This window comes from Dipodomys spectabilis, unplaced genomic scaffold (genome assembly GCF_019054845.1).
Source record: "Dipodomys spectabilis isolate Male_0828 unplaced genomic scaffold, ASM1905484v1 ptg000017l, whole genome shotgun sequence".
NCBI lineage: Eukaryota > Metazoa > Chordata > Mammalia > Rodentia > Heteromyidae > Dipodomys > Dipodomys spectabilis.
Window position 1 is genome coordinate 18,292,545 of NW_024870694.1, and position 16,538 is coordinate 18,309,082.

A 16,538-nucleotide genomic window follows, 5' to 3' on the forward strand; every position below is an offset into this window, starting at 1 on the left:
GATACAAATACCTATATGCTATGGAGCCTCTCTGGTATTTTCTCTCAGGACTGTATTCTCTCCCAGAGAGGGAACTGGTGAGCAGAGCAGATCTTCCAAGGAAGGAGACAGATTTTGTTCTGTCAGGTCCCTCTGAGCTTGTGGAAGAGCAGTCAGAGAGGAGAGAGGAAAAGCCAGAGGCTGAGAGGGGGAGAGGGGATCCGTTGCAGGCAGGGGAAGGCGTGACCTGAATGGAGAATGCCAGCCAATTCCAGAGACACACAGGGACCTCAGAACAAAGATAAGGCTTTGCCGACACACCGAGGGACCAGCTCCCAGACAAGTCAGACAGAGGGGATCAGAGGCCAGGCACCCAGACACACGCAGAGGCAGGAAAATGAGGTGAGTGTCAGGGCAGGAGAGGGCACTGTGCCCTTTTTTGGGGGGGTGGGGTGGGGTGGGAATCAAGTGTCAAACAGTCCGGAGAGTCTGACCTTGTGTCTGGGTAGACTCACCTGCTTGTCCTGGAAGAGGCTGTGGGGTTCAAAAGCTTTCGGGGGGGGGTCTCATGGACCTTTGAAATCTGCAAAGGGAGCCCTGGACATTGGTGGGCGGACGTCTTTCCTGCGGAGACTTGCAACTTAAAACGGGAGTTTGTGCCAACCTTCCTCCAGGCTGCCAGGCGCTGTGGGAGCTCAGATTTCTCCCTCTGCCAGGGCAGGGTGCTGCCCACTGGCCAATGTGACTCTTCCTCTTGCCCACAAAGCTGATTTTTTTTCCCTTTTTCTCTTCATCCATGAGCAGTGATTTCTTTCCCTCCCTCCCTCTCTCTCCCCCCTCCCTCTCTCTCTCAGCACTTTTGAGAGTTAGATATGTGTTTGTGTATTTATTTGTTCTAACTGGAAAAGAAACCGGTTTCCCCCCCCCTCCCCCCACCCCCAGCCCCATAGCTCTGCATTGTGGTTTTTGACATCTTTAGAAGTTTGCCAGTTAAACCTCAATTTAGAAAACTAAAAACCTGTCCCCATTTTACAGTTCCCTATAAATTCTGTGTCGCTCACTGAAATCAGAGGCAGCTGGTGACATGAGTCAGGCTATGAATTGCATCAAATGGCTCTTAAAGAGATAGCACTTTTTTTTTAAGGGGCGTTTGGAATTCTAGGGAGTTTAAATTCTGCTTGGACTGATGCTCATCAATCTTTCCTATTTCTCATCCTGCTTCAATGTTCTGACTAGAAATTCCTTACCAGGTTTATTTTGGCAGTTCTGAAAACTCAACCACTCTGATTATTTTTGTTACTTGTAAGTGTGAACATTGCTAAAAACTCTCTCACATACACAAAAGGTGAAAAACACGTGCTACAGATGTGTTAAGTTCTGCATACCTTTTCCCCCATTGTTTTTCCTTAAAATCAGGAGTTTCTGTTTGTGTCTTTTCTACAAAGTCACTGCGAACTTTGCTTTGTGAAGCCAGCTAGGGGCTTTTAGCCAAGTGACTCACTGATTTTCTATTACCTATGGCTCCAAAGGGATAACCAAGTCCTTAAAGTGTTAATTCAATCAATCTTTTCCTTTAAATTCATTGCTTTTTAAAAATTGTTGTTGTTTTGTTTCGTTTGTTGAGACAGCCTGTCAGCTATGTAGTCCAGGCTATCCTCCAACTCAAGATCCTCCTCAGCCTGGGTGGGGAAGGTGGGGGAGGTGGGTAGAAATTACGATGTGTGTGTGTGTGTGTGTGTGTGTGTGTGTGTGTGTGTGTGTGTGAGAGAGAGAGAGAGAGAGAGAGAGAGAGAGAGAGAGTATGTGTCTGTGTGTATGTGTTTGTCACCACTCCAGGCTTTGTTGTCATTTTGAGCCTGTCATCAAACTTCATTTTCCTTCCTCCTAAGAAAGCAGAATGATATCTCACCCAGTACCTCACTCAATACCTCAACTGTGTAACTGAGTGATGGTCATGTGTCTTTACCTAGGCTTATCTTCAATGTGCAACAGCCCTTCCACTTATTTTCCACTTAGATGACCAGATTATTTGAGCAGGATCAAATGTCACTTCCTCTTCCCCAGTGGGAGATTGCATCTCCTCCTTTGTGCTTCAGAGGGACACTTCTTTCGTTAGACTAATTCCTTCATTAAAGGTCCACCTGTTTTCACAAGGTATGTGATCGAAGTCCTCTTCTTTGTACAATGACTTCATCGTTGATCCACCAGTAGCTAATATAATGCCTGTTTTCTGCTGGGTATTGATCAACATTTGTTCCATTGAATTGAATTCCTGAATAGCAAAGTGACTACTAGACAAAAATTTCACTAGAAATGTTACCAGTGGGCCTGGCTTCATCTATACAGGGCACTTAAGAGTTATAAAGCCCTTTCCTTGGCATTGTCTTGTCTAATTTTCATGTTTGGGATGAAATAAGGATTAATGGATACATGAGGATAAAAGCAGTTGAGAACTTGTTCAATGTTTGAAAAAGCCCAGACTTAAAAGTTGGTGTTTGGATTCCAATACCAGCACACACACACACACACACACAAACACACACACATACACACTATATTCTGCTAGACTCAATCTGAGCTGCACATTAGAATGGCTTCTGGTACTCAAAAAAAAAAAAAAAATGACAATGCCCAGGCCTCACCCCAGACCAATTAAGCCAGAATCTCATGGGGACCAGCTCAGGCATTAGTGAGGGTTGTTTTTTGTTTTTTGTTTTTTGGGGTTTTTTTGATGTCCACATAAAGCCATGGGTTTTTAAATTATTTTTCACAGGATTAATTACTTTGGCCATATGCCTGGGCATGATATGGGCATAGTCCCAATTTTTTTTTCTGTGAGCTTTTGTTATTTCCTTCTTCTGTTGAAGTTAATTCAACATATGGTCTCAGACATGATGTGACATCTCTTGGGGGTCTCCTTTTTATCATCTGTTAAATGACTGTGGTGTGTAAAAGACCTTTACAGTCGATTCCAACTCTTAAACCAAACATGGAGTCTTGGCATTGTGTAGGTTAAAATGAGGAGAGTGAATGGAGAGGTTCAAAAGTGCTATTCATTCCAGAACCATAGATACAGCAGAGTCCTTCATGCATCTCCCACAGACTGCTTCCTCACTGAAGCCTGGAAGATCCCAGCTTTCCTTATAACTTTTGACAGTTTAAACAAAAGAAGCTCAACTTTTTTGATTAATGGGTGTCAGGAATTGTACAGCCAGTGCCTGGGTAGATAAGAAGCCAAAAAGAATCAGAGAGTGTGACAGGGAATGAAAGGTGCCACTTAGATTCTTCACTTCATAGCCTTTAAGGCAAACCAGCAAGCATATGCTCAAGCCCATTTCGTGAGCAGAGATATTTGCTTCATATGTTTCCAGCTGCCTCAAGATGCGCAAGAGAACAGATCACGTCACAGGCTTTCCTCCCACGCTCATCAGTTGCCTTCCACACATGGCCCTGGGTCCCGGGGCGACCTGGGTTGATGAGCTGCCAGCCCTTGACAGAACTGAACTGAGGAGACTCAGTTTCCTCCATGTGATCTGGATAAAGCAGACATGGAAAAAAGTCGACCTTTCAGCCTTACAAAATCTGGTTTGTCACTATTGCTGGAATGCCGAGTGTGGGAGTCAAAGCTCATGGCTGATACCTGTTTTTCGGGAAGCGGTGTGATGGAGTCATCACTGATAATGTTTGCACAGGGCTGGACACTTAACAAAGTACTTTCCAATCTTCCCGTGGATAGCAGGAGTGTGATCGTGTAAGAGATGAAGAAGCGAATGAAAAACTTCCATCACTTTCCTAAAATGAGGGAGGCAGACAAAGTCAAGGTCTGGGAGTTGAATGTGCTCTCTCCTCCTCAGTAAAACTGAACCTAAGCAAGGAGCCAGTGGCTCCTCTCTGTAACCCTAGCTACTCAGCAGATACATCTAAGGATCATGGTTCAAAGCCAGCTCAGGCAGGAAAGTCCAATGAGACTCTTATTCCTAAATTAACCATCAAAAAGCCAGAAGTGGAGCTGTGGCTCAAGTTGTAGAACACTAGCTTTGAGGGGGAAAAAATGCTCAGGCATAGCACAAGCAACTGGTAGCAAGCCCAGAATCAGAAAGGAAAAAAAATTGAACCCCAGCCTTGGTAATAACAATTCATTTCCTCCCTTTGACATGGGGGTACCTGGACCCTTTAAATTTGAGTTTCTGGACTCCATTTTCCTCCTCATTGACTGGACATCTTGAATCCAAGCCTTCCTTCCCTTTGTCCTTTGTCTTCATAAATTTTTAATTATTAAGGAGTTGTACAAAAGGGTTCCAATTCCATGAGTCAGGGTATGAGTACAATGCTCCTTGGGCATTTCCATCCCTTCCTTTGCTTTCCCCCCATTTTCCCCCTCCCATCCCTACCCACAAGTTACATAGTTAGTTTTTTACATAGGGTATATTGAGTACAATGACTACAATGATTGCTCACCCGTCTGCCCTCCATTCCTGTGCCCCTCTTGCCTGCCTCCAAGAAAAGAAAAGCAAAATAAATTAAAACAAAAAACAATCCCTCCCACGTTTCCATTGCCTGAAATTCATTTTGATGAATAGTACTTTAGATGGTCAGAGGAGTTACGCCTTTGGCTTCCTCCCCTTCATAGGCCCTCTTTTAGTCAGTTTGTTGTGTGTAAATGCACAAAGCCCCAGGTAAGTGACCATATTTAGTTTTATTTTAGATCTCGCTTCCACATATGAGAGAAAACATGTGTCCTTTATTTCTCTGAGCTTGGCTTACTTCACTTAACATGATTTGTTCTCTTTGCCCTTTCTTGACAGATTGATTTAGAAAAATATTGACATTACCAATTGGATTCAAACATTTTTGTTTTTCTTAATAGCATCCCACAAATTACTATTGTAGAACCCTTGGAAAAAACAAATAACCATGTTTTCCTTTTAATTGAAAAACTGTATGTGTCTTTTTAGACCAATTTTAGCTTTTTTAAAATTTTTGGTCAGTTATAGGGCTTGAATTTAGGTGCTGTCCCTGAGATTTTTCACTCAAGGCTAGCATTTTTTTTATCACTTTGAACCACAGCTCCACTTCTGGTTATCTGGTGGTTAATTGAAATAAGAGTCTCACAGACTTTCTTACCTGGGCTGGCTTCAAACCTTAATCCTCAGACCTCAGACTCCTGAGTAGCTGGGGTTACAGGTATGAGCTAGCTACCAGCACCCAGCTAAATATGTGTGTGTGTTTTTTTAAACTAAATATAATCATGTTCCCATTTCACAGACAACCTCTGTTAATGCCTTTGTGTCTAGCCTTCAAGATTTTTTAGATTGCTTTATTCATCTTTTTTGTAAAGATTATATAAAACAGACAAAGTATGTATGCATGTAGCTCTCTGGCTGTATTTACACACCCCAAAACTCATGTGTATGCACATATATACCTGAATACATGAGAAGAAGAATTTTCAGAGAAACAACTTCCTGACTGGTGAAGACATGGATGTTAATCCCAAAGTCTGGTATCATTTTCCAGCTTTGACTTTGTAGGCTAAGACTCTGGCCTCAACTTCTTTCTTTCTTTTATTTATTCGTTCATAATGTATTACATACCATGATCTGTACTTGGTCCTTTACATATATTTTCTCTAATGCTCATATGATCCCCATAAATTAGGGTTTATAGTCCTAATTTTTTTTTTGGTTGGTCGTGGGGCCTGAACTCTGGGCCTGAGTGCTGTCCCTCAGCTCTTCAGCTCAAGGCTAGCACTGTACCACTTGAGCCATAGCGCCACTTCCAACTTTTTCTGCTTATGTGGTACTGAGGAATCGAACCCAGGGCCTCGTGCTTGCAAGGCAAGCACTCTACCACTGAGCCACCTTCCCAGCCCTATAGTCCTAATTTTATATATAAGATATATGGAGAAGGAGACTGTTGCCAGGAAAACTAGTTTCCTAAGTTTATAAATACGTATATATAATATATATGTATGTATGTATATATATGTATATATATATATATATATGTATATAATCAATGTGAAGAACAGGGATATGAACTTATGTACCTTGCACTTCAAAGGCTAATCCTGAAGCAGGGCAGTATGATAACTGCTTGAATAGAGCCATACACAAGGAGCTGTGGAATTTGGAGAAAAGAAGAAATAGTTTGTAGTCTGGGAATAAACTGGATAGCAGAGATCTACGTAAGATGTCAATAGTTAGCAGTGGGTGGGGCAGCTACCATGGGGCTGAACCATGGGAAGGAATGGCCTGCATAGCACTGACAGGGAGGTAGACAGGATGAAACAAAAAGGGCCTTATAGGACATCCTAAGGCCAGGGGTGTGTTTTGCTGCTGGTATAGTGGAGAAACAAGGTCCTACTTGTGCTTAGAAATCAAGAAGATTGTTATAATGGTATAAAATGGAGCATGGGACAGGAAGGTCCATTAGGATGCTATAACAATAGTCCAGGTAAGAGGGCTGTGAAATTAAGTAATTGGCTAGAAAGGAAGATAGATGAATTCCCCAAACATAAAAAGCCAAATCAGTAAACTGGTGACTATTTCGTGTTGTATAAAGGGAAAGAGAAATGGTAACATTTCAGATTTGGGGGCTATTAAAGGAAATCAGAAATAAGAGCAAGTGTTTTGGGGAGACTGCGACCTGAACGCAGCACCTTAGACCGCTCGGCCATCCTGACGGTGATAGAGCAAGTGTTTTGGAAGAGAGAAGCTGGTAGGCAGAGTTTGGGACATTTGAGTTCCAGGTCCCTGGAGTTCGCACAAGAAAAGTGATCTGCTCCACAGGTACCTGGCCTGGTGTGTGTACTGACCAGTAGGGCTTTGTCAGCATTGGTTATTCTGCACATTCTTGCATCATCCCCAGTTGGTGTGCTCTGGACATTTTAGCAGGCTTTCCTTGCCCATTCTTGCAACACCGTTTAACAGTTTGTTAGCTCTTATTCCTACAGAAACCATTTATAGACCTCTGTGTGTATGTGCACGTGTGTGTGTGTGTGTGTGTGTGTGTGTGTGTGTGTGTGTGTGTGTGTGTATGCCGGTATTGGGGCTTGAATCCGGGGCCTTGAACTCTCACTTGGCTATTCTCCTCAAGGCTGGCATTCTATGCCCACTTATGCCACACCTCTACTTCTAGCTTTGTGCTGATTAATTGAAGATAAGAGCCTCATAGACTTTGCTGCTCAGATTGGCTTTGAATCAGATCCTCAGATTCAGACTCTTGAGTAGCTAGAATTAGAGACATGAGCCACTCTATAGGCATTTGACCCTTGTATTAGAACACTTACCAAGAAGAAGAAGAAACACCTTTATTCTGTCTTAATTCAAAACACAGCATACTTTATTTCATTTTTGTGGTTGAAATGTTTCTATCAACTTGTTTGAAGTCTGCAGATTTCTTCTCCGAATAATACGCTCATCTTAATATTGCCATGTTCTTATTACTTATGTCATAGAAAAATGCATACAATTATGATTCTTAACTGAAGCTGAAGTGAGGAAATAATACCAATGATAGTTATGAAAGCAATTTTTGAGAGTAAAAGAATGTATCTACGGGGCCCAAATATAATACTTTTTGGAAAAGTTAATGCTCATAGCTAATTCTACAATGTGCAAAACTCAAACAAATCCTTAGAAGACATCCAGCTCTTTCCTCCCCTATTGCAGACTGGATGGCATGGCCAAATGGGTACAGCGTTACAGCACGAATCCTGACTCTAATTATATGACTGCCAATTCAGGTCAGTATTGAGGACCTGTGTCCATTAATGTAAACAGAATCATTCATGTCTTTCAGGTGGCTTCTTTTCTACCATGCCCTGTGCCTCTCCCTGTTGAAGGCTTCTACCCACGTCGTAGAGCTAAATGATATGTTTGGCCAGATCCAATCACCTGGCTATCCAGACTCCTATCCAAGTGACTCAGAAGTGACTTGGAATATCACTGTCCCAGAGGGGTTTCGGATCAAGCTTTACTTCATGCACTTCAACTTGGAATCTTCCTACCTTTGTGAATACGACTACGTGAAGGTGAGGAATCCCCCACAACCCAAAGTTTCCTAACAGGGACGTGTGTTCTCTGCTAGTAGTGCAAGATAGTTCCATGAATATATACCAGCTGATGAGTTAAATATGGCTTTACCCTCCCTCCTAGAGTTGCTTTCACCTCAAGAGGGAAATACACAAGGTGACAATGCAACGAATGAAAGCCAGGGGGCGCTATGCCAAGGTTAAACCAAAGTAGGATGATGAGCATACAGGCTGATGGGATGTGTCTTAGCCAAACACATTATTATTATTATTATTATTATTATTTTCACTTATTGAAGGTTATAATGTGTCCACTAACCTTTGCTCCGAGATTCCCAAGCAGAGTAAGCAGTAATCATCCAAAAACAAATCAGTAATTATGTCCAAAATTGAGCTATAAGAAAGTATTGCCTAACTCTGCCAAATCATGCACTTGCAAGCATTGTAAGATGTGAGGTTGGAAGGGAGATGAGGGTGCAATGCTGAATGGAGGGGAATGGCATGCTAAGAAGTTTGCACTTTGTCAGCAACGGGAATAGGGCCCAAAGGGGAGTCACTGTTAGCAGGGTATATAAAAACACATGAGAGGTGCAGAGAGAAGAAAAGGACCATAATATGTGAACTTATTTACTGTAATTGCTATGGATGAGAATTTATCATTTTAAGGTAGGACCAAGAAAGGGGATCAGGATGTGCTTTTGGTTTTTCTGCTTTGTTTTTGTTTGCTTTGTGCTAATACTGGGGCTTGAACTCAGAGCCTTGTGCTGTCGCTTAGCTTTTTTACCTAAGAATGATGCTCTACCACCTGAGCCACACCTCCATTTCTGTTTTTTTGCTAGTTAATCAGATATAAGAATCTCATGATCTTTCCTGCCTGGGCTGGCTTCAAACCATGTTCCTCAGTGGGATTGAGGTTATTAAGATGGTACCTATCAAAACACATAGAGACCTAAGAACCTATTTTCTATGCTCTCTCTAGATGCCTGGAAATGGTTTTTATCGAATAATTCTAGTGCTGGTGTTGTGATTACTGTAATCTTATTTTCCCAAAGCTAGTAATTCAGCAAGAGTTAACTTTGTATTAACCAGAATACTTGATCAATAACAAAGTAGTGAATTTATACATGCTTGTACACTTAAAATATTCAATCCTTACAATTCTCTATGAAACAAGAACTACTATTCCATTTCACAGCTAAGAACCCAGCCTAAAAGTTACTGGCTCTGAGCACCCAGTTGGCAGCAAGTCAAGGTTCCAATCCCACACCTTGTGGCCTCTCCATGGTTTGTTTTTTGCCAACATCAAACTACTCACAAGCTATGTCCCCACTGAGCTAGGGAACATTGCAGTGCTTTTAAGAGCCATAGGAGAGGGAGAATGGCTGCTAAGAGGGGCTGTGACCCCCTCCTGCTTCCAGCTCTTTTTATTTGTAGGGTGCTGCCATTCAATCTGTGGGGTCCATGTGAAGTAGCCAGGGTGCCCTGTCAGAGTTCTAAATCTTTGCACTACTGACAGTTCTTTCTGAGGGAGAGGTTAACGCTTTAGCGTAATCTTTAGTGTAACCTTCAGCCTTGTAGGAATCCTAGCAACATTCATAACTTCTCCTTGTTAAATGTCAGTGAATGGCAGCTCACTTCCCATTACGACACCAAAAAAAGTCTCCAGATGTTGACAGTATCCCAGAATGACTGCTTTAGAGGAAGCTGCCCCCAGAGTCTCCTAAGGACCATGGAATTGTTAAGAGAAAAAGACTTGGTCCCCTGTAGAGAAACAGGCTTAGAAAACATAACCTCTGGGCACTGCAAAGACACAGTCTACTTGAGGCATCTCACTGACTGATCCTTCTACTTGAAATGCCCTAGAGTCCTTGAATCTCTGAATCAGTCACATTTTTCTAATTCCTTTGGGGGGGGGGGGAAGGATTTCTACAAAGGAGGTAGCTTGTACTACCAGAGCACCTTCCTCGTGTTCTCATTCACTTCTCTGCAGAGGTTCTGGCAGCCATAAGACATGAGCAAGCCTCTCCTTACAAAGATGCTGTACCCACATCCATCAACAACTGGGGTTTACACAGAGACAGGGCTCTTGTGCACACATGTCCCACAGAGTTTCACTCCAGGAGTCAAGACTTTCTGAATGGCAGGATACAGGCCCTCTGGAGACTCGTCTAATCCTCATTTATAGGATTGTCCTAAATGTTGTTGTTATTGTTTTTTTTTTTTTAAAGTGATTTCTTCTGAATGAACACATTCATTTAACAATCCTTCAGTTAGGTCCAATAGAGAAAAGAAAGCAAAGTGGAATTATTCAGATTGATGTGACTCTAGCGCTCACTGCTTGCCCAGCCTTGGCTTTGCAGCACCCGCCTCATGGCTTGAATTTTGCCACTCTGATCAACTTCCCACAGGAAAGAAGAAGGGACTAAAGGTCAGAGTGTAAAAAGAGGGCTGGAACTTCTGAACTCTCAAACAGAGAAGCCTTACCCACATAGTTAAAACCTTTTTATTGCCTTCCCAACTCAGAATATGAACTTCTCCTGGCTTTGAATGAGAAAGGAGCTCTTTTCTTTCCATATATAAATAAAAGCAGAGCATGCCATGTGCTTCCAGGGTAAGCCAACAGCTCTCTCCAGAATTCTGTTTGTTCATCTGTTCAAGGAGAAGGTGGGATAAGATGATTGATTCCTAAGGTACCTTAAATTCCAGAATTCTCATCGGAATCTTCCTTACCAGAATTTCCCAGATGACTCTATCACACCTTCATTATCTTAGTTAGGATAACCCCAGAAAACCATGTAGTATGTTTATAATAGCCAATAGAGCTTGTAGTCTTGGAATCCCAGTGAAAGGTTATGGTCTGCTGAAGATGCCTTGGTGGCAAGTTATTTGAGTAGAGATGATGAACATATCACATACCACCACTGTCGTTCACCAGGGCACTTTAAACATCATAGACTTGCCTTTGACAGAATAACTTCTCCAGTTTTAAGCCTATTTTATTTTATTGTTTTGTTGGTGGTGGGGCTTGAACTCTGGATTTGGGCACTATCCCTGCACTCTTCAGCTCAAGGCGAGTGCTCTACCACTTGAGCCACAGCACCACTTCTGGCTTTCTAGTGGTTAATTGGAGATAAGAGTCTCATGGACTTTTCTGCCAGGGCTGGCTTTGAACCGTGATCCTCAGATTTCAGCCTCCTCAGTAGCTAGGATTATAGACGTGAGCCACTGACGCCCAGTTTAAGCCTATTTTAATCCATGAGTGAGTTCCTATAGGATCCAAGGAGTGTGTTTGAGGGACTTCCTGGTCCACAAGAACCCTTTCCAGCCCTACCCAAGCCCCAGACTGCCCTTCCGGCCCATTAGGGAGCCATCTCAGGAACTACTGACACTGTGCATCGGTAAGAGGAGAAAGAAGCAGAAGTGCAAGGCTGTGGACCCGATGCTCACATTTATGAGAATTCCTCTCCAGCCTGACTTCTCTCAGTCCTTGCGTTTCAAGGCATGTGCACATCTGCAGCATCTGCTTCCTTGGAATGTGGCTGCAACTGTGGATTCCTGCAGTGCACAGATGGGACATAGGAATCTAGGCTGGTTGGTGCTACAGGGGAAGGGCAGAGCTTAGACACTGGAAAGTTCAGAGGCCTCAGTACTGGTTATCATTCTATCCTAACCTTAGACTGCTTTGACAGGGGACATTGGCTCTTCTCTATAAAATACAAAGAGTTCAACTAGATGATCTATAAGATCCACTGAATCCTTGTATTCTCATATCGAGTTCTACTTTCATCATTGTTTCCAAAGATTAATAAAGGATAATTATTTGGCCAACATCACCCTTGGACCAGAATTTATGTATTGAGTCTCTCAGTCTTTTCTTCGTTTAAATTAATTAAACTATGCTGGGTCAGAAGACTGAGATGTGAGGATATGTTTTGAAGTCTGCTTGAGCAGGAAAGTCCATGAGACTCTTATCTCCAGTTAACCACTAAAAAGCAGGAAGTGGAGCTATGGCTCAAGTGATAGACTGCTAGCTAGCCTTGAGTAAAAAGCTCAGAATAATACCAAGGCTCTGAGTTCAAGCCCAAGGACTGGCACATGCACACTCACGTGCACACACACATGTGCACGCACACACATACACACACACACACACACAGAAATAACATTTATTAAACTACGGTTTATCCCCATTTTGTGAATGTTTTGGTTTTAAGTTGTGATATAAGACATATATTGCCTATAGTCAAACTTACCCTTAACCATCTCTTAAGTAAAGCCAGTCATTGTGATGTGCATCTATAATCCTAGCACTAAGGAGGCTGAAACAGGAAGATTATGAGTTCCAGGTCAGCCAGAGCTACATAGTAAGAATGCTACCTCAAAACCTCAAAAGAGGGGCTGGAAAGTTGGCTCAGTGGTAGAGTGTTTGCCTTGCATGCATGAGGCCCTGGGTTCTATTCCTCAGCATTAGATAAGCAGAAAAAGCTGGAAGTGGCCCTGTGGCTCAAGTGGTAGAGCTCTAGCCTTGAGCTAAAGAGCTGAGGGACATTGCCCAGGCCCAGAGTTCAGGCCCCTCAACCAACAATACACACACACACAGACACACACACATATTTAGCTGGGTGCCAGTAGCTCACATCTGTAATACCAACAAAACACACACACACACACACACACACACACACACACACATACATATTTAGCTGGGTGCTGGTAGCTCACACTGTAATATGAGCTACTCAGGAGGCTGAAATCTGAGAATTAAGGTTTGAAGCTAGCCCAGGTAAGAAAGTCTGTGAGAGTTCAGGTCACATGACTGACAAAAAAAACTCTCTTAAATATATTAGAACATTATCTTTTGTTATGCCCATAAAAGACATTGGTTTTTCTTTTTTCCTAGAAACACAGCAATTTATGTTTCCTTTCATGGAACACCAGCTGAAGTGGCTGGTTTAGAGGGGAGCCAAGAGGAACAGTTATGGACAGAGGTATAATTACTGAGACCTCAGAACCCTCAAGAGAAAATCAGATTCACACTTCCCATTTTCAAGTTCATTTCATGGCATCTGTTCACTTAAAAAGAAGACACAAATGGCCTACGATTATTTTCTATTGTTTATTCTCTCTCTTTTTTCTCTTATTATGTGTAAAACTTTAATTGGCAACTTTGAAAAGTTTATATGATGCAATACTACAGTTCTTTTGTTAATCCTACATCTCTGAGACCTCCACAACTTCCTACATCCTTTCCACATTACCTCTAAGCTTTATCTAGTTTCTATTCACCTGTTAGAAGACTATTCTATTGCAATAGTCTTCTAAAGGTCTTCTAGGTAAACGGCTCCCAAAAGTTCACCCTCTCTATATATTCAGAGAGACCTTCTTAAAACATTGCTTTGATTTATATTCTCAAAATCTTTTGGTGGCTTCCCATCTTCTTTTCAGTGAAGTCCAAGAATTCTATTAAAAAATTTTCTGAAGCTGAATATTATATCCAAACTGGGTCCTGTTAGGTTTATTAAAGAGGTAGGTTTAATTAGATAGCATTCAGGCAGGAAGATAAGTTGATTGTTTTATGGAACTGCTACACACACACACACACACACACACACACACACACACACACACACACAGCACCACTATGCATGGTGGAGACCACATGGCCAAGGAGGTGGGCTGAGGTCCAGCTTGGGTTTAAGAAGGGGCGGGGAGAAGGTGGGGCCAGATGAGGGAAGATGTGGCCACACTGGATGCGGATGTCACCTCAGGGTCCAGTCCATGGGTAGGAGTTACCAGGATGTGACTCAGGATGTGACTTCAGAGGAGGAGGAGGAGGTGACTGCCTCCAAAAGTGCCATTTACCTAGGTGACACAGGTACTGGGCCAAGACTTAGCCAAGAGGAGGGAGGAGTCTGTCTTGCCTTCCCAGGGCGGACCTTGCAGGTCCCTCATGATGAATGTGGTCAATGCGGCCTCCAAGGAGCCACCATTTGAAGACATATAAGGAAACAATTGCTTGATTAGTAAGTTAAAGGCAACATAATAGTATAAGGCAATATTATGTGCTTGGAAGTAGTCGTATAGCCAGGAAAGTTCTTAGAAATGATGTTTGAATTGCTTCTTAAAGGATAATAGAGAATTCAACACTGTAGTTCATTAAGTAGGATGTGTCAGCAGAGCTCCAGGACAGGGGAGGTTGAGAGGGAGGTGCTGCGGAAGGCAGTGAAAAGTCAATGTTAGCATGTTTGAGGAGATAGAAAACAAAAGCGTAGTGCTCGCTTCAACAGCACATATCCTACAACAAAAGTATAGAGAGAACCCGTGGGGAGGAGACGGCAAAAACGTTGTGTAAACATGGCTTACACATGTGTACCCAAAGTTACAGTCAACGGGTTGAATTAATTCTGTAGACGTATTTTGTTGGCCAGCTCAGTGTTAGCTCATTCTGAGCTTTGGAGAAAAAAAAACCCACAAAAATGAGAATGAATTAAAATCAACATAAAACTTCTGATTTCCCCCAGAAAACCCCACAGCTCCAAATTTGCTTAGAAAATCAGGCAATCCAGCAGCTTCCTGTGTGCCAACAATAGCTGGTACCCAGTGGAGATAATACTGTCCATGGCTGGCACCACTCCCTACTGCTCCTCCAATAAAAGCTTTCTTGTGGTTTCCAGGCACCAGTGGCTCACACCTGTAATCCTAGCTACTCAGGAGGCTGAGATCTAAGGTTAAGGTTTGAATCTACCTGGAGGGGACAAATCCAAGAGATGCTTATCTCCAATCAACAAGTTGGAAGTGGAGGTGTGACTCAAGTGATAGAGCACCATTCTTGAGTGGAAAGAGCTAAGCAAGAGTGCAAAGCACTGAGTTCAAGGCACCAGTACACACATATACATGTATAAGTATTTATATGTATGTATTTGTATACATATATGATATATATGTATATATAATGTATATCATGAAGCTCCTCTCTCTCACACATCATTTTCTTTCAAAAGTAGTAATGATGTAAGTGCCTAAGAAGGATGTATATTTCAAGAAAAGTCATTCTCAGACAATTTTTGTGATGTGAGGAATATTTTCCTGATTTTAACGTGCAATGTATGTTTCTGTCTAAAGAAAGCTTCACGCTTCATGCTTTCTGCCTGGCATCTTTTAGCATTTCAGTCTAGGTTATCCAGTTAGCAGCTATAAAATATTTGGAAGAAGGGAAGAGGGTGTAGGAGGTAACATAACCAGGATATGTTTGACAGTTAAGCAGTGGAGCCAAAAGAAACAAGATTCATTAAATGAGGCTATGTAGAGGGCTGTACTGAGAAGACTGAATATGGCTATTGGATATAATACTTGTCTCAGGGAAACCCCACAGGCCTCTAGGGGAGCAATGGAAACCTAGGTAGAGATATGTGAAGGTTGATGCCACATGAGAGGACTCCATGAGATTATAATGGCATTGTGGCTACTTTCTCAGAGATTATAGATTTAGACATGTTTGGAGTGATTGAGAATGGTTAAACACACTTGTAAGCCAGGCTACTCAGGAAATGTAGATAGGAGGATCATAGTCTGAGGCCAGTCTAAACGAAAGCAGGAGAGCCTGTGTAAAAAACAAACTAAAAGAAAAATGACTAGGGATATAGAACAAGTGGTAAAGGACCTGAGTCCAATACCAAGTACCATTAAAAAACAGAAAGGGAAGAGAAACGAAAAGAAAAGAAAGGAAAGGAAGAGAAGGAAAAGAAAAAGTAAATATATAGCATGTGCTGATGTGCATTGAGTTTGGAATCTAGTTGCAAATGCTAGTCCAGATGTTGAGACAGGAGGTAAAGAGCCATAGGAGTAAACTCTTAACTCTGTCACTATCTAAGTTAAAAACTATCAGTTTAAAAAATAAAGTTCACAATTGATGAAGTGTGCCACTCAGATCGCGGGAGGGCTTAAATAAACAGTGGCCTCAGGTGACTCAGTGATCTGGGCCCAGCATTCGGAAAGACAGACCCAGGACCAGGTCCTATCTCTGTCTGACTGATGCCAATGTTTTCAGCTTTGCCTCTCTCCATTGTAACATGAGGATAGTTATAATTCCCTTCTCATGAGCTTATTGTGAATGCCAAATGAGGTAGATCCTGAAGAGCATCTGCTCAACACATACGTAACTAGCCTGGGAATAGTGGCAACAGTGGTGACAGTACAAGCAAGATTGCCTGCCTGGCCTCTGCAGATGCTCTGTGCAAGTGGGCTCTCTCCTCTCCTGACTCTACCACTGCCAAAAAAGCTATAGAGGCCCTTGTTTATGTTACGCCATATCTTCAGCTTATTAGTGTAATGACTTCAAAGAACTCTTCACACTGACAGGAGGCTGGTCATTGTTCCCACGTGTTCATCTTATAGCATCTCACATTCTGGGAGTATCTACCCTATCATCTCATTTGATTCTCATGGAACAGGAAGAGCAGAGATGGTTATATCAAACTCACAGAAAAGGTCACTGAGGCACAAATAGATTTGTCCCCGTTTCTCT

At 42.3% G+C, this 16,538-nt stretch overlaps 1 protein-coding gene across 1 annotated transcript in view; it reads left to right on the forward strand.

The window, feature by feature from the left end:
- The first annotated feature begins 7,771 nt into the window (after positions 1 to 7,771).
- Masp1 (MBL associated serine protease 1) overlaps positions 7,772 to 16,538 on the forward strand; it is a 57,454-nt gene continuing 48,687 nt past the window's right edge. The window contains exon 1 of the mRNA XM_042668702.1: positions 7,772 to 8,014. Within this exon, the coding sequence (XP_042524636.1) occupies positions 7,772 to 8,014 (243 nt within the window). The remainder of the gene's footprint in view (positions 8,015 to 16,538) is intronic.